Below are 25,893 nucleotides of genomic sequence, written 5' to 3'. Positions count from 1 at the left end.
ACAGTATATTTGGAGGTTTCTTTAGAGACCCCCTTACAGCATTTTTCATTAAAACCATTTTCGACATGTTGATCAGGTTTTTTTAAAGATTTTTTTTTTGGGGGGGGGTGTTACATGTTTGGAAGATGGATGACTCGATGTCCCCTTAACCAAACAATTTGAATTGCTATTGAGAGCATGAAGACGCTTGACTGAAGATATTTGTGCTGACAAATGGTTTTATTTCTCTCATGTAAGACCATGTGTATGCGTGTGATATGAGGCACAGCAAAATACATACAGTAGGTGGTAAGTTATAAAGTGAAATAACATGCGATTACAGTTGAATCGAAGCTCAAAGAGTACGTGGTAATAAATTCAAATGATCCAAAACCAAAGAAAACAGTCGACTGCTATGAAACAATTCACAAAAGACTCACAATTGCATTGCATTTGTGAAATCTATCATAGAAAATACAAAGACAGTCTTTCCAAAATATGTTGTGTGATCAAGTGATGTTAATGAAGAGTGGGGGGGGGGGGGGGGGACATACGCTCACATACATATACACGCATCCAAACACAGTATCCCTCTGATAGATAAGAGTCTAGTTGCAACATTCCACGTAGTTGGCAGGCAACATTCCGGACTTTCCGGTGCGCTGCACGGTTCCGTACATCCAACCCTCGTCGATGGGCTGAGCGTTGACGATGACGTCACCGTCCCTGAAGGAGACCTCGTCGTGGTCCTGCGCCGCGTAGTCGTACAGCGCCCGGTAAACCCGCTACACGCACACACAGGAAAAAAAATCACTCAATCCTCATATTTATGCTAACATTAAACACAGTGTATGTAAATGCTAATGTTTGTTGCTTGTGTGATTTCACATCAAGTGTATTGAGTGGTGTATGCAGTGATTTACTACAGCCTGCAGAGGGCGCACTCACCATGGCGGATGAGTGTGGTGGCGAGGTGACGGAACGGACCGACGACATGCTGGTTTGATGCATGTAGCCGTGATACTGAGGTTGCGGCTGCATGTGCACGCCCTGGTGGTACGCTCCGGGAAGAACCGGGGCTGTGTGATACACACACACACACACACACACACACAATAGGAGTGATGAGGCCATGTTGTGGAATTCAAGACGTATCAGTTGCGACTCGTAACCGTTAAAATCCCAAACAATCCTTTCACACTGAGCTCATTGAGTAATTAAAATGCACGTATTCATTTTTCTTAATCAGTTATTCATTCATTTATTTTATTTAAACACTTAGTCAAATGCATTGACAACTCGCCTGTTTTGATATTATGTTTACGTCATATTGTGCATGATTTCAAAGCGTGTCCTTTTCAACCAATCACGTGACCTTGTGATTAGAGCATGCGTACCCCCCCCACCACACACACACACACACACACTTGACATGTACCCGGTGTGTCACAGCTGCTGCGCTCCCAGAGGTCAGAGGTCAATGAGCTGTGAGACTGCCGCGACTGAGGCCTGCTCAGCCTGCGCTCAGCCCGCTCTGACAACAGGGGGCGCCACCCGGCGAGTAAACACAGGAAGTAGGCAAAAGTCAACCAGAATGGACACAAGATGGATGCCGTCTGCTTACGTTACAAACATACTCATTTGAGGTCAGTTGTTAGGGGCAATACAGTGGACGGGTGGTTAGCATGATCGGCTAACAGTTCCGAGGGTTCCAGGTTTGAATCGCAGCCTGGTTAGCACATTGCTAACATGCTCATGTGGGTTCACTGAAGGCCAATAAATGGCACTGGTGGCGTGAAAATTAGTCTGTTCTTTTTAGGCCCCAACTCATCCACGTTTAACCGCGGAGAAAATGGCGGATGGCTTCAGTGATCGGGGAGAAGATGACCAAATGTGTGAGGTTTTCTTTTAGTTTGGGGGGGGGTTAGGGCTAGGCTCTACCAGACATCCTGCGGAGGCTCTTGGACTGGACGTCATCCTCCAGAGGGTCAAAGTCAAAAATGGAGCCTGGATCTGTTCTCCACACCTTCAGGTCTTAAAAGACGACGGGAACAACATTGAGTCCATGTCACAAGAACCACCGATTGGTCTACACCGGGAGTGATGCCAAAATAAACCAATTGATATATATTAGAAAAAAAACAGTAGTCAATTGAAGGCAGGATGTTTCCCCTTTAAAAATATGATTGGTGGTTGTGAATAATTTGAGCTTGCTGACCTACGATGATGCCGCCGGGTCGTCTGTCCGTGTCCATCACCTGGTTGGGACCCGGGTCTGTCATCATGTGATTGGCTCGCTGGTAGCGCTCCATGCCGGGTTCATCCAGGCCCGGTGTGCAACCTCGACCGCGGGCGCGCTCAAAGTCCTCGTGGTACTTGGCCTGCATGGCGGAACACAAAGAAATGGCTTACATCAATGCATCAATAAATGAAATGAAACGTTAATGTCGAGAGTAGTGCTGGACCACGCAAAAAAAAAAAAGGTTAAATTCAACAAATCAAAGTAAAAGTAGAAATTAGAAATTATTTTAAATGTTAATATTAACCGTATTAGAAAAACCAAAAATCTTCATGTTAGTATCACAAAACATAGAATTAAAAAAAATGGAACAAAATTTAGAAAATATAAAAAAATGCTACTTTCAAGATTATTGCCAAAGGCATAAAAATAAAATAAAATCAAACAAAATAATACCATAACAAATAATTAAATTATGTTAAAATCAAGACAAGTGAGTAAAAAAAAAATACACACACACACACACACACACACACACACACACACACACACAAACGGTGCATTTTGTCAGTGAGCAAATAAAAGAAGCATGTTTGTTTTAAAATCTTTATTAATCACACACACACACACACACATCCCGATGTGGTCCGTGGGCATCAGTTAGTACGAGTGCCACGCTCCCACACGCGGTGTCCCGTTAGCCGGCACAACAGGCGAGGCGGGCAAACCGCTACCATGGAAACCGAATCCTGAGACCGCCTGACCCGCCTGTACTCGGGGGTGTCCAGTTCCGTGCAGCTGCGGCCCCGCACCTCCTGCAGCCCGCGCTGATACTTCACCTGTACACACGCGCGCGCGAACACACCGTGTCTCCAACATCTCATGTACGTGTGCGCGTGTGTATGAGCGCATGCTCACTGAGCTGATGTTCTCCTGGTTCCGCCGAACTCTTTTCATCTCAGGCGTCTCCATGACGGCGGTCCCGCAGCCCACCTGTTCTCTGTACTGCACCTGAATGCACAACTCGAACTTTTGAAACCAAGTTTCACCTCAAAGGTATGCTGTATTTGTGTGTGTGTGTGTGTGTGTGTGTGTGTACATCACTGATCTTCTTGGTGTTCTCTCTAGCGAGCACGATCTCTGGCGTCTCGGTGACGGACGACATGAGACCTCTCATCAGCTTGGAGTCCCAGCAGTAGTGCATCTAGGGGGCGATAGAGAGTCATGAGCGCACGTCCCAAGTTCGAAAAAGTCATGTGACCGCTTCCCAATATTCTTGATCCACTCTGGGGCCCTTTAACATTTTTAAAGGCACCAGTGGGCCAGAGGAAGAAAAAAAACACAAGAGGAAAAAGCGCTGAATGGAGGACGAGGGCGAGCGAGACGTGAGTGCGATCTCACCGAGCTGATGTGCCTTTGGTTGGCTTTCACTCGCTCCATCTCGGGAGTAAGCGACGGCGCACTGTAGCGACCTCGCAGACGTTCGGCGTCATCTTTGTATTTCCTCTGGAATGACAGATTGGATGAATGGATGGGTGGATGGAGAGAAGGACAGATGAATAGAAGAAAAAAAGCAAACAGCAGCCACCTGACTGTAGATATCTTTGAGGTAAGAGGCGTGCACAAGTTCTGGGGTGTCTGTGATGGTCCCGTACGAGTTCTCCCTGAGATGGTCTGTCTGTTTGTAGGACGTCTGTGATAAACACAAAAACACACACACACACACATGCATGTAATTGAACACACACACACGGCGTGATGTGGGTCCAGTGAGGACAGGCGACGAGATCCGGTTACCTGACTCTGGATCTCGGATGCCCTCTTGGCCCGTCGGACCTCCAGGACGTCGGCGCTGAGCCGCATCCCTTTGCCCAGCACCTCCGTGTGCAGGTCCCTGCGGTACTCCTTCTGGTTCAGGATCTGATTGGCCTGTTTGACCCGCAGGAGCTCGGGTGTGTCCTCCAGGCCAAGCCCCGATAAGCCCCGCCCCTTCACTTCCTGTTCCAGGTCCTTCCTGTACTCCTTCTACGGGGGCGTATGATAAACGTGACTACTTATTATTAAATAAAAGGTGTGTGTGTGGGGAGGGATGGGGGGGGGGGGGTGCACACTACCTCATTGAGCAAGTTGGTGGCCTGGCGAGCCGTCAGATACTCTGGCGTCTGGTCTACCTCCGCCAAGGCTTTCCCCTTAACATGCTCCTCGTAGTCCCGTTTGTACTCCCTCTGAAAAACACACACTTCACTTCCTGAAACTTCCTCTCCGCACTTCCTGTGCTCCCATTTAAGGACATCACTTCCTGTGGCTCCTCGATTGCGTTACCTGGGGGGGGGGGGGGTTGCGTTACCTGGCTTTGCATCTTTTGCGCCTCCTTCTGCACTTTGTACGTTTGCGTGTCTGCAAATTCCACACTTGTGCGACCTTTGTTCTTTTCGTATTCCTCGCGGTACTTCACCTGCGAGCGCAGATGCACATCAAGGCTGTGTTTGAATGTGTGTGTGTGTGTGTGTGTGTAGGTGTGTGTGTGTGTGTGTGTGTGCCATATGTGAGACCTGACTGTGCAGCACGGCGTTCTCTTTGTGGTGGCGCTGTTCAGCCGTGTCCAGAGCGAGGTGGTACTGAGCCTTGTTCTGCTCGTGCTTCTTCTTATACTCAACCTGGTGCCACACACACACACGCACACACACACAGGGTGGCAGTTTGGTCGGGATGAAGTGTTTTGGTCGTCCACGTGTACGTACGTTACTCTGCAGTTTGCTGGCGTGCAGCACGTGCTCCAGCTGCAAGAGGTTGGGCAGGTCTGAAGAAGCTTCCAGTTTCTGATTCTGGTTAATTTTATACTTGACCTGCTCAACAACAACAAAAAAAACTTCTGTGACATTCTGAAGGATTTGAAAGACGCTTATTTCATCGCGCTTCGTTCTGATGGGATGATAAAAGTAGATGCGAGCAGCTCAGCGCGACACAAAAAAAAGCTGTTATGTAAGGTTTTGGAACTGGAGCGCTTCCCTGCTGTGTGCGCGTGGGCGGAGGATGGACCTAATGTGTGCGTGAGCGTGTGTGTGTGTGTGTGTGTGTGTGTGTGTGTGTGATGGGTGTGTGTGTGTGTTGCCCTCTTCAACTTCGCCAGCTTTTCATCCAAGATGCCTCCTCCTCCCTCATCTCCATTTGCTTGACAAATGTTGCCATGGTTACAGTACGCCTGTTGACAGAGTGTGTGTGTGTGTTTGTGTGTGTGTGTGTGTTTGCGTGTGTACGTGTATGTGTAATCTCACCTGGCTGGCGAGCGCGGCGGCGGCTTGTGTGTGCTTGAAGGACACACAATCCAGCGGGTTGTAGCGAGGTCGCCCGTGCACCTGCTTGTAGTTCGCCTGTGGGAGGACAGGCGGTCAACTACAGAAAGCGTAATGTGTGTGTGTGTGTGTGTGCGTGTGTGTGTGTGTGTTTGTGTGCGTGTGTAACCTGGCTGGCCAGTTTGGACACTTCCTTCGCATGATGGATGTCCGTGCGTGCGAGGAGAGAACCGTCACTCACAACCAGCTGCTTGGCCTTACTCTTATAAGCCACCTGGGGGCGCCACACAAATAACGTGCACGTGAATGTCAACACTCAAATGTGAACGAATGAAAGGCGAACATCATCGAAATAATCGCTGAAAGATTGTCGTTGGGGTTCTGGTGTTAAGAGCCAAAATCTGACTAATTGATCAAACTGTTGCCACGGCGATGAAAATTGAGAACAAAAATGGTTGTCGTGGTTTCGCAGAATCTCGCTCACGCACAGACTGACCTGGCTGGCCAGTTTGGCGGCGTTGGTGGCGCTGACGATATCGGCTCTGTCAGGCGCCGTGTTGTAGAGATGAAGCTCCTCTTTCCCTTTCCTGTAGCTGACCTGAGACCGGCACAGAAGACGCCATTAGCGTGGGCGTGACTCCTCGACTGCTTATGTGACGTGTGCGCGCTTCTGGCTTACGTCGCTTTGCTTCTTATTGACCTCCATGGCGCGCTCCACCTCCGGCAGCGTCTTCATGTTGGCGTAGTCCGACTTCCCTTTCTCGTGATTGTACTTCTCCTTGTAGAACTTCTACACGGGGACAAATTAAGCAGCGTGTTGAGATGAGTGTTTAAAGCACAGTTGGCGTTAGCATGTTAGCACGTTAGCACTCACGTCGCTTTGCGTCTTGCTGAGCTCTTTGGCAAAGACGGTCTCGATGGTTTGAGGCATTTGAGCGTACAAACTGCAGGCAGCTTCCTTCTTGCCTTCCTCTTTGTACAACTTCTGCAACACACACACACACACAATCGCACACACAGACTCACTGGCGAAGACGATGGCTTAGCACGTACCTGGCTGCGTAGCTGACTCTGCTCTTTGGCGTGCTGAGTGTCTTTGGTGTGAGGCAGCAGCGAGTACAAACTCTTGACCATCTCCTTCTTACTGGCGTCCTTGTACTTAGTCTGACGCCGCAACGACACGACATCAACACAAAAGCTCGTCGCCACACTGAAACGGATCGGCGCGTCACCTGGCTGAACATGTCCGTCATGTCCTTCACAAAGCGAGTATCCAGAGTCTCGGGCAGCGAGGAGAACAACGACATGGCCAGATCAGCTTTGTCCTTCCGGTACTTGCTCTGAAAACACACAACCACACACGTGCGCAAACAAAAAGAAAACACGCGCGTATGAAAAAAAAAACCACACACGGGGAGCAACAAACGTATGCTTACGTTGACATCTGACTGGATGTTGATGATGTCACGACTCACCTGACTCTGAATGCTTGTCAAGTGCTTGACGAATTCTGTCTGATTGGTGTCGGCCATCTTGTGAAAGGCGCTGATGCTGCTGCTCTCCTCTCGACCTTTCGCCTTGTATTTATTCTAACACACACACATACACTTCTTCATAATGATTGGATGTCAAATTGTGTGTTTGTGTTTGCACAGCATGCGCTTTGCGTTTGTTCTTGCGTGCGCGCGTGTGTGAGCACCTGACTCTGTAGCTCCGTGACTGCTTTTGCAAAAGTGATCTCCTTCGTGCGGGACAGCTGAGAGTACAGACTGGCGCCTTGCGTCCTCAAAGCGTCCGCCTTGTACTGGACCTGGAGACGTCACAGATCGGTCCGTTGGGCAACGTCAGGTTGTTGCTGTGCTGCGGCCCATGGAAAAACGGCCATGCGCGAACGCAGCGGCAATTGCGTGACGCGATGTGAGCCACCTGACTTTGCAGCCGCGTGGCCTCTTTGGCGTGTATCGTTTGCATGGTCTCGGGCAGGCGGTGGTAGTGGCTGCTGGCCGTCTCCTTCCTGCCGGCCTCCTTGTATTTGGACTGTGGAGAGGATTAGCCGTTAGCATGTTGCTAACAGACGCCTCGCTTGTAATTCTACAGCGAACGTCCTCACAGGGGAACAGCGACAGAGTCGTTTGGCAATTACAGTAATTGATGAAAATTGCAAATGGTTTATAATTGCCTCTATATGCCACAAGATCGTGGCAAAGCGTTATTCTTATCTTGAAACTTCTCAACTCACTTCAACATTGTTCCTTGGACGCCAAGATCCCACAAGATGGGGGGGCGGCTAACTACGATTCTCACAATGAAAAACTCCTCAACTCACTTCAACATACAGTAGTTCCTTGACACCAAGATGCCACAAGCAAGCGGCAAAGCACTATATTTTGCCTAAATGAAACTCCTCACATCACCTCAATACACTTGTAGGGTTTTTTTGGACACCCCAAAAACAAAAGCCACAAAATGGTTCAAATTTTTTGGTGCAAGCATTTCGGAGAATAACAGTGTTGGGTTTGAACCCCAAAATGCAAAAAAAGTGAATTTGCAAATCCGGAGTTTGCAGTGTGGTTGAGTGCCGCCTCCCTCACCTCGCTATGCAGCTGGGAGAGCGCCTTGGCCAGCCGCGTCTCGGCGGTTTCTGCCAGCTGACTGTAGGCGCTGCAAACGAGGCTCTTGACGCTCTCCTGCTTGTACTTAAACTGCAAATACAAGGCGAAGTCGGGAATGAGGCTCTGAAGCGAGAAGCGACGCTCTGGTTGCGCGCGCACTTACTTTGCTCAGGAGCTGCGACATCCTGGCGGCGAGCTGCGTCTCAGCCGTCTGCGGCAGCTGAGCGTACAGGCTGGACGCCATCACTTCCTTGCTACCGTGCTTGTACTTGTCCTGCCAGAGGGAGCTCAAAGTCAGTTTCTTTCATGACTGATAAAAGGCACGACTTAAGAGTAGAATGCTGATTTCCGCGAGACAGTCGACGGCATTTGACATTCGTTGTTAGCATTAAGCTAGTGGACCTTAATTTGATTTTTTTTCATGCATCAGTTTGACGGTAAACGTCAAATTGGAGTGATGAATCAATCGCGTGGAGTTATTTTACAAAAATGGAAAATTTCCAGATTTTAATTTTTTTCTTTATATTGGGATTGTCTGGCACACTATTGTCATAAATGCTGTCATTCATACACGGTGGTTGCACGGACAGATAGACAGACAGGTGTTCATCCTGCGTCCATCAAGGTGAGTGATTACTTGACTCTGCAGCTCAGAAAGTTGTTTGACATGAAGCGTCTCGACCGTCTCGGGCAGCTGATGGTACAGAGCGCTGCTGGCTTCCTTCTTTCCTGCCTCCTTGTACTTCACCTGCGCGCACACGCACACGCATGGGCATTCACCAAAAGACTGTAGACATTGAGGATGGGTGATATGGCCTTAAATGAAAAATCTTGCCAATTCTGCACCAAAATCTTTTTTTTTTTTTTTAAGTTTTGCTTCGCTGTTTTTTTTTCCCCTTCCGGGATTTGCATTATTTCTCCTGACACCTTGTTTTCCACCATTAACTTGCATCAACCTCCGCCGCACTAACAGAAATAAAATCTTTAAGGAGTGTTGGTGTACCCGAGAGTCACATGACACCATGACATCGTATAGCGCCACACAAGTAAGACGAAGCATCCGACTGCACTGATAAAGCGACCAGAATAGACCAGTGGGGCACTTTTGTCCGACATCGTGTCACAATGACTACAGACCAGGGGTGGGGAAGTTACCAAGTATAAATATATCCGCAATTAAAACTCATTCAGTACCAGCCAATTCTGGACCAAGTCTGAAAAGACGTTTAAAAACGTCTTTGGGACTGAATGAGTTAAGGACTTTTTTTTTTTAACCTTGAGCTTGATTGAGATTAACACCATGCACAGGGTGGGGTTGGAGAATTGGCAGTAAAGCAGGCCAAAATGCAGATGTCAGGAGGTGATTCAAGTGAGTAATAAGTAGTCTCTGGTATCGAATATTTATTTGTCATTCCACTCCCCACGTTCAGCCTGAAAAGCAGCTTCTGCCATTTTAAATATGAACTTCCTGTTTTCATCTTCATATGAGTCCACCCACCAGATAGTTGAAGGTCAAGTGAAGGCGACACGTTTCTGACCTGGCTGTGAGTCTCCGCCATGTCCTTCACAAAGCGAGTGTCCAGAGTTTCGGGCAGGACAGAGAACAACGAGTTGGCCAGTTCTTCCTTGTCCTTCTGGTACTTGTTCTGCAGACACACGGCAACGTCAACAAGCTCACTGAGAGAACATTAAGCAGAACGTGTGGCATAAAAATATTTTATCCCAATTGTGGATTTGGTGGTGCATTCAGGCTCGTCACCTGGCTCTGTAACTCCGACATCTGTTTGGCAAAGTACGTCTCGGAGGTCTCGGGGAGGAGCGAGTACAAGTTTTTACTCATTTCTTTCTTGCCGTCTTCTTTGTACTTCACCTGCAGCGCGCACACATAGTTCAAATTTCCCGGCACTTTTTAGCGTGTGAGTGTGTGTGTGTGAGTGTTGCATCACCTGACTGTATAATTCCGTGAGCTGTTTCGCCGACTCTATGTGGGTGGTTTGAGGCATTTGGTGATAGAACGTCTTGCTGGCGTCCTGCTTGTACTGCTGCTTGTAGGCCACCTAAACAAAAGAAGAACTTGAAGAAGGGTTTTTTGCGTTTGATGGCCGCGGCTTACGGGGCGCTGACCTGACTCTGCAGCAGTGACGCGTCCAGAGCGTGCCGAGTCTCCAGAGTGTCGGGGAGCTTGGAGTAAAGACAGTCGGATGCTTGTCTTCGGCCCGCTTCCTTGTACTTGTTCTGAAACACGCGACGCAATATTGCCAAACGTATTTGATTGAATGGTCAACAAGGTCTACAAAGATAAAGATGAGATGAGTTGAATGAGAACGTAGAATACCTCGCTTTGGATTTCTGATACGCTTTTGGCAAAAAGGATGTCGTTGGTCTCTGGGAGCTGCGAGTAGAAGCTGACGCTCTGCGCCCGTTTGCCGCTCTCTTTGTATTTGTTCTGAAGACAACAAGAAGTTCGCTCCGGTCTCAATGAGGATCCTTCAAAATCGATATTATTCCCAGAACGAGTCGCTACCTCGCTCTGGATCATCGCCAGCTCTCGGGCCAACTGCGTCTCTGGGGTGTCAGGGAGCTGCGAGTAGAGCGACGACGTCATCTGCTTCTTGCCCTCGGCTTTGTACTCTTTCTGGAGCAGGACGAGAACGGGAGCGCTCGTTTGAAGGGAGAGAAAGGTGGCGGGCTCCCAGAAAGAGGCAAAAAAACCCCCCAGCGGGACTGACTTGACTTTGCAGCGCGCTGGCTTCTTTGGCGTGTTTAGTCTCCAGGGTTTCGGGCAGTTTGGCGTACAACGACGCTGCCGACTGCTGCTTGGCCTCTTGCTTGTACTTGGCCTAAAACACACACATACAGAGAAGAGGCATCTTATCAAACTGGCTTCCTATTGGCTGATATTTTAACCCTGCGTGACATCTGCGGAAGGATTTGACCTTCTGGTGCGAACATGAGGGTTCAACGCAACCCATCTCGCGGGTTCTGCAGTGCAGCAGTGGAGGATTCGAGAATTTTTTTTTTCTTGACCGCTTCTCTGTTCAATTTTCCTTTCACGAAAAGGTAAGGCTTGAAACTTAACAAGTGACTTGTACATGGCGACCGTCAGCCACATCTGCTTTGGTCTCACGTGAAACTCACCTGGCTGTGCGTATCGGCCATGTCTTTAGCAAACTGAATGTCCAGCGTTTGGGGCATCAACGAGTACAAGGAGGTGGACATATCCTCTTTGTCTCGCTTGTAGTTGGTCTGCAATGCCAGAAACCGTCACAAAGTGGAAGAACATCTGTGAGAAGATGGAAGAGAAACTGGACGGGGCCTGACCTCGCTCTGGATCTCTGACACGTGTTTGGCAAACTGCGTCACCGGCGTCTCCGGAAGTAGGTGATACAGGGCTGAGGACACATCCTTGTTGCACTCCTTGTATTTTACCTGCATGGATCGAATACAAAGGAGGAGAAAATCGGCGTTGAGACATCAACGCACTTGAAGTACCCATTCGTCTTTGATGTCTAAAGTCAGCTTTTCATCGCGGCAGGAGGTTACCTGACTCTGGAGCTCGGTGAGCTCCTTGGCCCGCTGAGTGTGGAGCGTCTGCGGCAGGCTGGAGAACAGCGAGGACGACATCTCCTTCTGGGCGTCCTCCTTGTACTTCACCTGTAGGGGGGGGCGACGATCGTACGAAGAAACGTATGGCACAAAAAGATTGCCACCTGTCCCATAAAATACGCTATCGTCCTTTAATTGGGAAATAAATGTGGGACTCGGTTCGTCCTGTATTTTCCTAACTGTCCCATGTGTCTGTCACACGCAAACCTGAACACTGAATAATAATGAAGAGACAGGAAATATTACACACAGCAATGTGGTATTGGCAGGGGCTACACATGATTTGATTAGAGTTGTACGTATTATCGTAAAAGCTAACGGCTAACACATGAAACAAATGGAGTAACGAGTGTTGCAAGCCGTGTATGAGATCTGACCTCACTCTGCAGCTCTGTAACATTTTTAGCAAACTGAGTCTCGGCCGTTTGTGCCAACTGAGAGTAGAAACTCTGCGATAGGCTTCTCTTCCCGTCCTCCTTGTACTTGACCTGAAGGACACAACGGGAAGCTCCTTCAGGACTTTTAGCATCAGGACCATCCATACAAATCCAATTTGTGTCACGTGATGTATGTCGGCGGCTATTGGCGTACACTCTGTATGTGTTGCTGCTCCATTTGTGTTGAAGGAGCAATTGTTTGAAGGGTGATAATTAGCACAGCATCCATATGCTAATTTCATTAAGGAGCTTTTATTTACGTACTAGATTTACATTACGATGATGTAGTCGTGAGATGAAATGATGTTGGGTTGAACATTTTAGTGTTTCATTATACAGTGTGTTAATATGCACGATGATCAAAACATCGACGCTGTGTCACCGCGTGGAATTTTTCTGCACTTCATGGTTACTGAACACGAGGGAAAGACTGAGCGGCGTGTTTTCAAGGCACCTCGCTCTGCATGTCCGTCATGTCTCTGCTGAAGATGGTTTGAGAGGTGTCGGGTAAGGTGGCGTAGAGGCAGGTGGCCATCTCCTTCTTGCCGCTCTCCTTGTACTTGACCTGGCAAGGGACAACGCACCTTTGCCGCGGCGTGCTCACGCTCGTTGCCGACGTGGGGCGGCAAACAGGAAGTTACCTCACTGAGCAGCTCCGCGGCGTCTCGAGCATGCTGTGTCTCCATGGTGACGGGCAGGGCGGCGTACAGCGAGCTGTGAAGCTCCTGCTCACCCGCCGACTTGTACTTGCTCTGTAACATTGAGGAGACGCCACAGTATGGGAGCAAGTCTCAAATCGTAACTTTCAAGTCGCAAGCAAGTCCCGAGTTATGTGTGTCTTGACCATCCAGCCATCTTGGACCCCAGAATTATGTTGAAATGAATTGAGGGGCTTTTTTTGAACAAAACTAGTGCTTTGCACCATCTTGTGGCAGCTTGGTGACAAGGAACTATGTGGAAGTCAGTTAAGGAGCTTCATTTGGACAAAAGTAGTGCCGTGCCACCGTCTTGTGGCATCTTGGTGGTGCTGGAGTGAATTGAGGAGTTTCGTTAAAACACAAATTGAGCGTGGGCAGCAAGCCTGTTACACCTTGGTGTCAAGGAACTGCGATGGAGTGGGTTGAGGAGTTTCATTTAAGGAAGAAAAAAATAGTTTTAGCGCCATCTTGGGGTAAGTGTAGGCAAATAATAACCTTTTTTAGGGGCAGTCTGGAGCCTTTGTGTATATTTGCAGTCAGAAGTCATCATCTCAAAGCAAATCTACACTGTGTCGTCTTCACTGGTCTTTATGTTTTTTTTTTTTTTGTCAAGTCAAAAGACTTCAAAACTGGTTTCACTGAGCGATCTTCCGAAATGTCAAATGTGGTGTGGCGTGTTGATTCCGCTGGTGGCACCTCACTCTGCAGCCGGGACATGTGCTTGGCCAGCTGAGTCTCCGGAGTTTCCGGGAGCTGATGATACAAACTGCTCTGCATCTGCTGCCGCACGCCCGCTTTGTACTTGATCTGCGACACACCAACACGCACGCAAACACTGAATCGCCCACGCGGGCAGCTTCCAAGCTTGGTTGCCGCAGCAACCGCAGTTATGACCCAGTTGAGGAAATTCCCAAGTCAAGGTTCTGACAGGAAAAGAAACTTCCTCCCACCCTCTCATAGCATTTTCGTTTCTTTTCTAATTTCCTTCCACCCTTGTTGACATCCTTCCCTCCTCCCTCGTTATAATTTAATTTAAAAAGTGCTCATGTATTTTCACACCCTGTAGAGAAGTATTTCTGAACGGCTGTGGGGCGTGTACCTGACTCTGCAGGTCCGAGATCTCTTTGGCGTGTTGCGTGTGGATGGTTTCAGGCATCAGCGAGTACAAGTTGACGCTCATCTCCTTCCTGCCGTCCTCTTTGTACTTCACCTGCCCAAGCCAAAATATTTTTACATGCATTTTACCCAGTTGGGAATTCAGGAGATGTCCCCCCCCCCCCCCCCACCACCACCACCACCATCACCCCGTGAGAGAAACCCACCTGACTCAGAAGCTCCGAGACATCTTTGGCGTGCGCCGTGTGAAGCGTTTCGGGCAGCAAGTGGAACAAAGTGGATTTAAGATCTTTCTTCTGAGCCTCCGCATATTTGCGCTGAGGAAAAAAAAAACAGGAGAGAGAACGTGAAGCAAGACTGAGTGTGGATGGCGGAGTGTCTGCTCGACTTTACGTGACTGTGTAGGGCAGAGGCCTCTTTGGCGTGCAGCGTCTCCAGTGTGGCGGGCAGGGTGGAGTAAAGCGACTTGGACGCGTCCTTCTGTCCCTGCTTGTATTTCACCTGCCAAAAAGAAATTCTTCATCTGATACAACGTTACCACACACGCGTTGTCCATCGAGTCGAAACGTGTTCTGTGATGTCATCCATCTGTAATCTTAAAATATGAAATCTTCTACAAGCGTCTTGAAGAGCCTTTTGGACCGCTCGCACCTCACTCTGCAGGTCGCAAAGGCTTTTAGCAAATTGCGTCTCCGCCGTGTCGGCCAGTCGGGAGTAGAGACTCTGAGAGAGCTGCTTCCTGCCGCTCTCCTTGTACTTCCTCTGTGACAAAGAGGATGAGAAAACGTCACGTCGTTTGATCGAAAACACTTTGCTCTAATGGATCTCGAGGCAATGTCATCTCATGGAATCTCATCCCGTATGGAGCGCTTAAGTGTGATGAGTTTTATAGAGAGCCTTCCTCAAAATGGGATTGTGATTCGGAAGTCTCCCGGTTCGATGGGACGGATCACCTCGCTCAGGATGTCCGTCGTCTCTTTAGCCAGCTTCATTTCTGACGTGTCGCTCAGGGTGGAGAAAAGGCTGTGGGACGTCGCCTTCTTCCCGTCCTCTTTGTACTTTTTCTGATCACGCACGGTAGACACACGTGTCAGACACGCGACCTGCACGAGCGGCCGACGTCCGTCCGCGTACCTCGCTGAGCAGCTGCGTGGCGTCTCGAGCGTGTTGTGTGTCCAAAGTGTCGGGCAGAGTCGAGTAGAGGCATTTGTTCACCTCCTTCCTGCTGTCTTCCTTGTACTTCACCTGCAGGCAAAACGACGTCGCCACACTCTGATTTCCTTTTATTTATTTTTTTTTTGATTCCTCCAGTTTGATTTCATTTGCATCCAGCTGAACATCAAACCCGATTTCTTCCCCTGAGCCATGTTTGAGAATTGGAATTTAAAAAAAAAAGTAAATAAAAAAAAAACAAAATAAAACTAAAACTAATTCTAAAACTTTGGAATAAAAAAAAAAGTAAATAAATAAATAAAAAACAAAATAAAACTAAAACTAATTCTAAAACTTAAAAAAAAAAAAAACTAAAATAAAACATTTTTGAAAAATAAAAACTCACCGAAAAACGAAAGTCAACCAAAAAAGTATTGTAGGACATGACCTGGCTCTGCAGCTGCGAGACTTCCTTGGCCAGTGCGGTTTCGGTGGTTTCAGCCATGTGATGGTACAAAGTGTTCTGGTTCATGTGCTGAACGCCTTCTTTGTACTTGACCTGTGAAGCGACAGCGGCACGTTGCCGTACGCGCGCACGTCACGCTCAGCTGACAAGTCAACCGTGACGTGTGACTACCTGACTCTGAAGGTCCGAGAGTTCTTTGGCGTGTTGCGTGTGGATGGTTTCGGGCATCAGCGAGTACAAGTTGACGCTCATTTCCTTCCTGCCATCCTCTTTGTACTTTACCTGCGCAATGCGCACAAGACTGCGTCAACATGAGCATTTATCAAATTCTGAAAAACAACCGACTCATAATTTCATGACGGCACTTTCAATATCTCTCTCTTTTTTTTACCTCGCTGGCGAGCTCGGAGGCATCCTTGGCGTGGAGCGTCTCGAGAGTCTCCGGGAGCAGCGAGTACAAGGACGAGTCGCCGCCCTTCCGGCCCGCTTCTTTATAGCGGCGCTGGTGGCGAGAAGACGTTTAAAGTGCGGACGGACTTTTTGGATGTGAGTACAGGCAGAATAGAGTGAGCGGATGGAAGATGTGACGGGAGAGCAATCGGCAAAGTAAAAAGAAAAGCTGACAGTGTGACCAGACATATTGTAGTGTAAAGATAGTACAGACTGGAAATCGCGGAGAGAAAGCGAGGGAGGCCAAATTCGGACGTGAAGCGTCATGATCCTGTTCCTGCGCGTCTCCAGCAGGCGACAGACGAGGGCTCTCCCTTCAGTGTGCACACCCGCTGCCGATTAGCATTAGCCACGTATCTAAGGGCTGACGCGCTTTTGTTTTTGGAAATAAGTCTTTTTTCTTACGGAACCTGACAGCAGACACGCTGTTGATGAAATGGGGCCAAGAGAGGAGATTTATGCATGTGGTGAAAAAAAAGACTTTTCGGTGAGAGCAGAAGATGTTGACGACAAGGATTCGTTCATGCATTCATTCATTCCAATTGACGTCTGGAAAATGGGCGACAAGAAGAACGTTTGGGCGTGAGGTGTGAAGAGCAGTCGAGGTCTCACCTCACTCTGCAACTCGGCGACATTCTTTGCAAACTCCGTCTGCGTGGTGCGCGGCAGCTGAGAGTACGCCGTCCGACTCAGGTTCTTCCTGCTGTCCTCCTGGTACTTGAGCTGATGGGAGGACAAATACCCAGGAATGGTTTGTTGTCCAAACAGGTGAACAGTTGTAGCAGATAAATGCAAAAAGTTGCATGTTGGTTTGGTTCGGTACTAAAGTGAACTGAGCTGTACTGGAACAGGAACTGAACGTGAAGCCGAGACTGGAGCAAGAACGATTTCCGAATCTGGAACCGTAGCTAGAAGTTTCAATTCAACACGTGGTAGCAGTTGGTGGTACCTGGCTGTGCAGCTCGGTCATTTCCCTGGCAAACTGCATCTCCTTGGTGTCGGTGAGCTGAGAGTAGAGAGAAGACGGAGCTCCTTTCACCAGCACCTTTGGTCGATAATTCACCTGAAAGAGACGAGACGGTGACAGGATCACACACCGGCTCCCCGCTTGTGACATGAGAGCCTGCGGAGGTGAAGTACGTCGCTGTGCAGGTGGGACATCTCCAGCGCATGTTGGATCTCGGGGGTGTCGGCCAGTTGGGAGTAGAGAGAGATGGAGGCTTTCCTCTTGCCGTCTCGCGTGTAGTTTTTCTACCGAGCACGGACGAGAGAGAGAGAGAGAGAGCGTGTCAAGATTCGACGAGGACGAAGGTTGTCCCGATGGAAGGGAAACGCCCGCACCTCACTCTGAAACTCGTGGACGCTTTTGGCCAGATGCATCTCGCTGGTCTCGGGAAGCTGCGAGTACAAAGTGCTGCTCAGTTCCTTCTTCACCTCCTCCTTGTACTTGTTCTGACGGGCGCGCAGACAGGAAAGGGGACGCTTATCGCGTGTTATCTTTTCATACGTCCATTTCTGGGTGTTACCTGGCTGAGTATGTCGCTGAGTTCTTTGACAAAGTGAGTGTCGTTGGTCTCCGGCATGAGCGAGTACAGTGAGGAGGACGTCTTCATGTTTTCTTTGTATTTAACCTGGGAGGAAAAAAAATCAAATCAAATACTCACTCAAAATGTATGCAACGTGCGTCAACAAGGTGTCGGTTCGGTTTTCCGTTCTGGTGTAACCACCTCGCTCTGCAGCTGGCTCACTTCCCTGGCTCGTTGTATCTGCGGCGTGTCCGGAAGCAGCGAGTAAAGGGACAACGACGCCTCCTTACGGCCTTCCTGCTTGTATTTGGACTGAACAGGAGACGGCGACACGAGCGGGGCATGAGGAGGAAGTTCGCCGGCGGTCGCGGTTCGAAATCTTTAAGTGAAAAAGTGCCCACACCTCGGAAACAATTGCACTGATGTTCTTGGCGTGAATGAGTTCCGCTGCAGGGAGGTAGAGACTCTGACCTTTCATCTTCTCAAAGTCCTCTTTGTACTTCACCTAGGAAGACATGAGAAGGCCCGGAACATTGTCCGTCCATTTTCTATTGGGCAATCGGCGCACATGTAAACAAAGAACAGACTGGTCGCCAGTCATGCGGGGAGGAAGCTAACCGCTAACGTGCTAACCGCTTTTACACCGTGCTGCTGCCCTCATATCATCATCATCATCATCATCATCATCCTCAGGCCTCGCATGTGTCGTTTCCTTCTTTCAGCGGCTCGGCCTTGCAAAGCGGAGCGTCGCCGTGGCAACAGCAAAGCTCCGAACGGCGGAGCCGGCGTTAGCCTGGAAGTTGAGAACTTTGGGTTGAATGTGAAAGCTTTTGAAGCGACCCGGCTGGCTCCCAGCGGCATTAAATTTAGAAAGCGCTTGCCTCCTGGCGGCGTGACGGCTCACGGCCGAGTCTGAGCGGCGCTCGGCAGGTTCGGAGAGAGCCGAGAGGATTTCAGAAAGCGGCTGATGAGTCACCGAGGATGTGTCGCCCTCCCACATATCAGTGAAAGATTCAGCGTTGTACAGCGCAGTGCGTATCCTTCTCTTGGATGCTTTTAGTGGACTCACGCGGGACATTTTGAGAGACGGTTGCCAACGGCAACGTTGGCTTCAGCTCACGGAATGCCACCTGCATCAAGCATATCTTGCCACGTCCGTCACCAGCGATGACGCCAACACGCCGCGTTTGAATATTCGTGATTGTTACGTTCATGGCAGAACAAATGTTTGTTTTGACACATTTGTTTTTTTAAAAGGGACGGATGGCCCATTTCCTGACGCTTAAAATGCGGATGTAAAATGGTAGAATAGAATGATGGATAAAAATTGGTGCGATTTTTCAGCTCATTTACAGTTCATTTCATGAATAATAAATCAATTGTCTAATTATTCTTTTTCTAAATGCGTGTCATTCATTTTACAATATTATAATTCTTATGAATAGGCTCCAGCACCCCCCGCGACCCTAGTGAGGATGAAGCGGTTCGGAAGATGAATGAATGAATGAATGAAGAATTCTTATGAATGCAAAAAAACATATTTTATAATTTTTGGATAGAGAATTTTGTATATATATATATATATATATATATATATATATATATACATATATATATATACCGGTATAAAATTTATGTTGAATTTTTTTTCTATTTTGCAGATGAGGAAAACAAATTCAGCAATTCTATTTTTCCTAAAATATATACGTATATATATACTGTATATATATTTTTTTCCTAAAATATATATATTTATATACATAATAATATTTGTAGAAAAGATAATAAAAATAAAATAATTCATGCCCATTTGTCTTGTATGCATAATTAACTTAATTATACATTTGATTAAAAAAAAAAATTATTACCTCACTAGCCAGCAGGCTGCATCTCCTGTTGAACGCTGGGTCAGGAAGAACTGGGCGGGCACCACTTGAGGCCTGGAAACATGCACACACCAATATATTAGGAACAATAGTATGGTTTCTCATGCATTCAAGGTAATACACAAGCAGAGACTTTTTTTTTTTTTTTTTTTGGTGATCCTCATCCTTTGTAGATCATCTGCTCATCCATTATAATCAATCATAGAAGGATCATCATCATCATCATCATCGTCAGCAAGCATCCATCCAACTCGGTCGCCTTCCAAGTGTCTTCTCACCCGTGGCTCCTTGGCTCCTCCTTGCTCGTCATCTCCCTTCTCTTGCACTCGAACCCCTTCTTCTCCAGCCTCTTTTTCTTCTTCTTCCCTTTCGTCTGCAGTTGGCACGTTCTCGTCAGGGTGCGCAGGTTCGGACAAACCCGACCGTCCGTTCGTTTCCCGGTGAGACGTGAAGGCGGTCACTGTCTCTTGGACAGTTTCTTCTTCTTCAGTCTCCACCTTCCCGAATTGTTGTGTCTTGAAAACCAACTCGGGAGTAGACGAGGCATTTTCTTCCTCCATGGTGGGCACCTCTGGAGAAAAAAAAATTATTTCGGTTAAGACACTCACATGAGACAGACAAATTCAATAAGTGTGACGCTAATGTAGCTTCGTTGTCTTTGTGAAGTCAAGTTAGCTCGCCGCACTTAAGGCACTCACAATCTTTTGTCATCATTTTGTCTTCTCAATTCTCAATTCAACGTTCATGTTTGACGACGGTGAGCTAAACTGTGAAGTTAGCGTAGTTTAGCTGTCTTTCTGGCTCAAGTTCAAATCAAAGTCAAGTGGAGTCTTTTCCAAGTCCCAAGTTGCCCCACCTGTGCTTATTTACCAGCGTGTCCTTTCAACGGCCCTCTCAGAGCTTCAATCCTCGGGTGATTGGCGAAGAGTTCTCCCGCAGCATCTAGCTTCGGCTCCCGTCAGGTCTCTGAACGCACGGGCAGTCGGGTCCAGACCAACGACAGTCCAGACTCGTGACAGGCCGTCGGTCATCGAGTACGTCTTATCGTGTACGAAGGCCACATTTAGCGCTCCACTTGGAACTTATCAGGGGCGTCACCTTCAACCGCTTTTTTTAATTTCAAGGCGATCGCCGTTGCGTATGCTGGAAAGAATGGATATTTGTTCCACATCGCGGGCTGGGGCCAAACGTTCGTGCTTCAGTTGACCTTGAGGCTGACGCCACGGAAGACAAACCCAAAAAGGTTTCCGATGAGAGCGCGTGTAAACAAAAGGAAGCTCCGCAAGTGCGCCGCCGCCGTCGGCTGCCAGAACCGCGGGAAGCGGCGGCGGGTATGCCGGCGCCGACAGCGAGTGTCAGATGGCAGTTGAGGTAAACACCACGTTGAACCCGTTGGCCATCTGTCACCACGCGGCAGACCATGACCGACTACTGAGTCCGATTGTCTATTCCCGAATTGCTATTTTAGAATTTTTCCACAGTGGACTCGATAGTTGACTCTCTGGGCCTCATACAATTAATTGAATAGTGATCGCAACCTCCCCAATGACTAAAATGGGGTTAGCCCCAGTGGAGTTTTAAGTGGCTCCACCAACTTGTCAAAGCTCAGATCGTGAAGCATCCGGCCTTGATGCTTTTTCTCAGGCTTGTGACATTCAGGAATGAACGAATTATTCTTATGGTTGTTACGTAATAGCAGAACTTCAAGAGCGAGGGGCGCTTTTCATCTGCATAAGCGTAAAAACAGCGCTTACGTAACATCCAACCGACACCATTCTCTGCCCTCATCCTCCTCCTCCCACGCTGCTTCCTCCTCCTCCTCCTTTTCCTCCCTTTCCGCCTCTTCACGGCGATCGGCGCGCAGCGAGTTCGGAGTTCGCAGCGGAGTGTGTCAGTCCAAATGAGAAGAAGAAGAAGACAGGAGGCATTTGCTTATATCGTCTCCAGATGGTGGCTACAATTTTTTTTTTTTCACACTCAAAAGCCCACATTTCATTTTAAAAACATACAGATTGTCCATTATGAATTCATAATTGATTATCAAATAATCAACTCGTTTTCATTTATTCTAGTAATCAATCACATCTCACGGGCTTAGCATATTAGCATGCCTCAATGCTAACTCGCTGGGTGGTCAAAGTTCAAAACCAGAAGATTAAAAAAATAAATAAATAAAGAGTTACTTACAATTTACCAGATGCTCCGCTTCGGTGCTGTTGTTGCCTCCATCTCGCAGAATGAATGTGTGTGTGTGTGTGTGAGTGTGTGTGCTCACTGACAAAACTGCACCACATCCATTCATCTTCGCACCCCACTTACAGTATGCACATAAATACTGTGGGATGAAAAAAAGTCTACACACCCCTGTTCACCCCATATGATTGCTACATTTAAAATGAGACCGCAAAGAATTTCAAAGCTTTTGTTTCACTCATTAACGTGATGATAAAAGACGGCTAGAACATCTGAACTTTATTTGAGGTTAATCGCAGTAGTAGGAGAAGTATTTGTATCTAGGTAACCATAACTATGTTAAAGTAAACTATGTAAATTATTGGAGCTCTAACCAAGGAACGAACTTAAATTAAGTCAATAGATGTCAGGAAAAGCCGACAAGAACAGCTGAACTTTCATTTGAGGCACAGAGTTTATAGGCTGTCATGTTCATGTCCTGTTTGTTAATTCAGTGTCTGGCAAGAGTGGAGGGCGTTCCCCTCCAGAGCTGCACCTGTCGCTAATCTGCCTCATTTTGTGGGATCCTATCGGATTATTCTGGTGAAGTAACATCGGTCATATTTGCGGTGGGAACGGTTTTCAAATGCTTTATCTTGCAAAAACCTGACATTTTGAACAAGGGGGTGTAGACTTTTTATCATCACCGTACCGTGTACGCGCGTGCGCTTTGTGTTTCCACCGCCGGCACATACGTTACTGATGTGTTCCTGCGTGCGTCTCAGTCGTTGCATCTCAGGCGTGTCGGACACGATGCTGAAGCCTCGACCTTTGCTCTCCTCAAAATCTTTCTTGTAATTCACCTGCGGCGGGTCAGGAAATGTTGCGGCACTCAAGCTTGTGTTCATCATTCATCTTAATATTTCCGTAGGATATTTTACGGACCTGACTCTGCAGCTGACTTTGCTGCCTCAGTCGCAGGTTCTCCGGCGTATCAGCCACAGTGGTGAAGGATGTCTTGGGATAATGTCTGCATGTCATAAGCATGATTAAAAATGCATTTATTTATATGGCATGAACCAATTCTTGAATGACAAACACAGAAGTAACTTTTCTTAAAGGGGCCAAATATAAAGATAAAAAAACATTTATTGAACGGTACAAGCAGCCTAATACCAAATGACAACACTCGCGAGGAGCTGCTGTAGGCCACGTCTCACCTAAACGCTCACGCGCTCGCTAACTGGCCAAGTTCCGGACATCAGTCACTCGCCCACGCCACAGTGCATGCAATAATTATACTTAATAAAGTTTATTTACATGATTGTGCTTGATGATGTGGACATACAGTGCAATACAGGGCTGTATTTCTTTATTTTAAAAAAAACATGTAAAAATATTATGTATCGTATGTGAGGATCGGCAGTTTCAAAAAATGAATGCACGGATGCATGAAAAGTCACGTATGATGTCACGTGTAATGTCCGAGGTCGTTTTTTCCCCGCCCCAAGTCAGCCTGTCTGATTTCAAGTCCGCTTTGATGATATCTCCAACCTGCGCACACAATGTGACAGGATGCTGCTTTGTATGCTGCTCTAAATAAAGTTACAGCATCAAAATGACGAGCGGCAGGACTTAAGGAAACAGCGGGTGTGCGCGCCGACAATTGTTCGGAAAAGGCCGAGAAACAAAAGAGTGTGTTAGCGTAGGCGTCATTCCACTCGCATCGAAACCCGACGGGCCATTCCTTGGTGTACAATGAAGCTAACATGCTAACGCGGTTTTGGATCGTGGGAGGAAAGAAAGCCATTTGAGCACGGGGACATCATGCAAATGACACGCGGGAAGGTCACACAGACAGGAAATTTGAACCGTGAACCTGAGAACTGTGAGGAGGACTCTCCATTGTCCTGCCGTTCTCACTTTCATCATCGATTTCATTTTTCAAATGCGGCGTGTACATGCAAAAAAAGCTTGGACTGAGGGAGTGTGTTTGTCATTTGTAAGAGAATGCACGAGCACACCCACCCACACACACGCACACACACACGATGGACGAGAGGGCCGACTCACGCGTTGCAGTAGGGCTTCTTGTCGTAACCTTTGTAGTTCTTCATGTTGAGGGTCATCTTGCAAACCTCGCAGTGGAAGCAGCCTTTGTGCCAGTTCTACACGCACACGCACACACACACACAGCCATCGTTTAGAAACACACATTGGAGAATTTTCCATTCCCGTGTGTGTGCAATTCTTCATACAAGGACCATTCTAGAGCAAGGCTGTCCAAAGTCTAATTCAGAGGCCATTTGCCGCCCGCCGCATATACTAATGAAAAATTAACATTAGAAAGTTAGGAGCAAATTTTGAAAATCTTGCCTATTTATTTATTTAAAATTCAACTCAGGAGAAAAACTTTGGACATCCTTGTTCTAGAAACCTCCTGGCATGTTGTCATGACAACAAGCTGAGCAGCAGTCAAAGCAGCAGCTTGTTTATTTGTTGGACTCACTCTCACCCCCAGTGGTGTAAGGGGGTATTGCAAGATACACCTGCCTGAGTGAGAACAATTTCAGAATTTCTACATGAACGTGCTTAATGTTTGGTCGCCGACTCGGTGCTATTGTTGTGTCATCCGACGCCGTGCGCAGCAGACACTTGACGAGGCTTAATAATTCATCAACATGACGCCGCACGTCATCATTTATGCATGTGACACTCAATATGTGAGGAGTTTTTTTTTTTTAAATATTCATCCACTTCCAAAAGATCCTTGAAATCAATTGAAACACCCTTAAACCAGTGTTAACCCCACAAAAAAAAATATACGTGTTTCTCAATGGGAGAAATAGCACTCTATAAAGTAACAATATAAAATACATATACAATCTGAAGAACTGAATTCTTTTCATCGCACTTTATACCTCCACCATGTCGATGCTCTTAGTTAGCCCGTCTATGGTGTTCCGGATTATGTTTTAGCATTAGGCTATTTGTTTCTTTTAAATACACAATATATAATTAGCTATTTTTTTAATGTTCAGTTATCAAGCAAGTGCCATCGATTCAGTGAAATAGGGCGTGTGTGTGTGTGTGTGTGTGCGCACGCGCGCGTTGCAGCAGCATGTTGGAAAGGATTGTCCAATAATCTTAATCAGCTGATACACTGTAAGCACATAAGCGGTTAGAATGGAACCAAAATGTTTAAAGTTTGAAAACAATGTTGTTTTTTTTAATGGTTTGGGAGAAAGAATTAGCAGCTGATGAAATCAAGCGTTTCTCTTAAAAGTGGAAAAAGTCTTGTTGATGAACATCCAGGCTTCTTCAATCTTTCAATCATCATCAATTTGTTCAGTTCACTATACAGAATATGTGAAATTCCTTGTTTGGTTTTATTTTGGTTTCTGTGCAATGAGACAATAAAGACACTCGTTTAAATTAGATTAAAAATGTAAATTTATATTTTGATAAACACATTTGGGCTGAAAAAAGGTCTAAATGGTCTATTTCAACATGTTTATGGCTACCTAAAGCTTGTATAACATATTTGGGGACAAAGAACACAAACTGTCTCAAAAGTGTAGGGAAATGTTTGACAAAAGAAGACTTTGGAGGGGAGATGACGAAATGATGATGCACGTTAATTATGATGAATGCACTTTGCTTCTTTTTCATTTTAACGTCTCAATTACTCGACCGGGAACGTCTTCGCCATTTCAAACATTTGCAAATAAAAGCTTGTATGTTGAATTCAATAAGTGGACGTAAATCTATTTATTTGGATGATAAGCAGAGTGTCCGGAAAAAAAAAAGTGCTCACCTTGTCCAGGCAGCTGACTTTCTCTGTCGGATAAACAACCTTCCCGCAGCGGGCACACTGGGGGTTCATCCTCACGACCGGGAGGGGGTCCAATGTTGGGGTCCCGAGGCTTGTTAAGTCACCGGGGAAGAGGATGCTGGAGCGGGGGTGGGGGGCTCCGAGTGGAAGCTGCTTGCCCGCTTTATGATCCGGGACCGAGTGAATAACGAGTGCAGCTCGAGTACAGTCCGACAATCAGAGCATCCAAGAGCGGCAAGCTCGCAGCACTTAGCAAAGGTACCGGAAAAACGAACAACGGCTTTTTCCGGACCCGTTTCCTTCAAAGTAAAATCATTTACAAAGAGGGTACAGAGTACTGTATAACTCTGCGTGGCATTAAAGAGAGATATTTTTGTGACTAACAGCAGTTCAAAATCAATATGTATGTGTAAATCTGTCTTTGGT

The 25,893-nt window shown here is 47.3% G+C and overlaps 2 protein-coding genes across 5 annotated transcripts; both read right to left on the bottom strand.

Moving 5' to 3' along the window:
* Nucleotides 1-200: 200 nt before the first annotated feature.
* LOC147187066 (uncharacterized) lies at nt 201-21,269 on the bottom strand. 4 transcript variants are annotated; one of them, XM_086102229.1, is made up of 62 exons: nt 21,215-21,269; nt 20,331-20,426; nt 19,739-20,031; nt 19,443-19,514; nt 17,978-18,079; nt 17,776-17,886; nt 17,575-17,679; nt 17,390-17,500; nt 17,189-17,299; nt 16,998-17,111; nt 16,661-16,771; nt 15,990-16,100; nt 15,770-15,880; nt 15,581-15,691; nt 15,115-15,225; nt 14,934-15,044; nt 14,632-14,742; nt 14,374-14,481; nt 14,187-14,297; nt 13,964-14,074; nt 13,561-13,671; nt 12,808-12,918; nt 12,621-12,731; nt 12,107-12,217; nt 11,667-11,777; nt 11,445-11,552; nt 11,262-11,369; nt 10,853-10,963; nt 10,648-10,758; nt 10,459-10,569; nt 10,248-10,358; nt 10,070-10,180; nt 9,883-9,993; nt 9,662-9,769; nt 8,761-8,871; nt 8,287-8,397; nt 8,103-8,213; nt 7,438-7,548; nt 7,211-7,321; nt 6,987-7,100; nt 6,744-6,851; nt 6,565-6,675; nt 6,386-6,496; nt 6,191-6,301; nt 6,008-6,109; nt 5,681-5,785; nt 5,494-5,589; nt 4,960-5,064; nt 4,771-4,875; nt 4,566-4,673; nt 4,333-4,443; nt 4,016-4,243; nt 3,807-3,911; nt 3,620-3,724; nt 3,318-3,422; nt 3,137-3,229; nt 2,953-3,057; nt 2,198-2,360; nt 1,921-2,013; nt 1,418-1,513; nt 928-1,058; nt 201-764 (listed from the first exon to the last, which is right to left on the bottom strand). In XM_086102229.1, exons 3-62 carry the CDS (start codon nt 20,018-20,020, stop codon nt 588-590), a joined length of 6,903 nt encoding a protein of 2,300 aa, XP_085958355.1. In that variant the 5' UTR covers nt 20,021-20,031; nt 20,331-20,426; nt 21,215-21,269; the 3' UTR covers nt 201-587. The 4 variants fall into 4 exon arrangements, with proteins under 4 accessions (XP_085958355.1, XP_085958352.1, XP_085958356.1 ...); XM_086102226.1 differs by having other exon boundaries at nt 20,317-20,426; nt 21,215-21,255; XM_086102230.1 differs by lacking the exons at nt 12,107-12,217; nt 21,215-21,269 and having other exon boundaries at nt 20,317-20,426.
* Nucleotides 21,270-22,219: 950 nt separating this feature from the next.
* LOC147187065 (LIM zinc-binding domain-containing Nebulette-like) lies at nt 22,220-25,712 on the bottom strand. Its single transcript, XM_086102235.1, has 4 exons — nt 25,450-25,712; nt 23,706-23,800; nt 22,578-22,662; nt 22,220-22,495 (listed from the first exon to the last, which is right to left on the bottom strand). The coding sequence occupies exons 1-4, from the start codon at nt 25,516-25,518 to the stop codon at nt 22,220-22,222; spliced, it is 525 nt and encodes a 174-aa protein (XP_085958361.1). The 5' UTR covers nt 25,519-25,712.
* Nucleotides 25,713-25,893: the final 181 nt, after the last annotated feature.

The sequence above is a fragment of the Hippocampus guttulatus genome, chromosome 21 (genome assembly GCF_054856545.1).
Source record: "Hippocampus guttulatus isolate MCC_2025c chromosome 21, RoL_Hgut_1.0, whole genome shotgun sequence".
NCBI classification, from domain to species: domain Eukaryota; kingdom Metazoa; phylum Chordata; class Actinopteri; order Syngnathiformes; family Syngnathidae; genus Hippocampus; species Hippocampus guttulatus.
The sequence above is the reverse complement of the archived record's forward strand: the minus strand, read 5'-3'. Positions and strand labels throughout refer to the sequence as shown.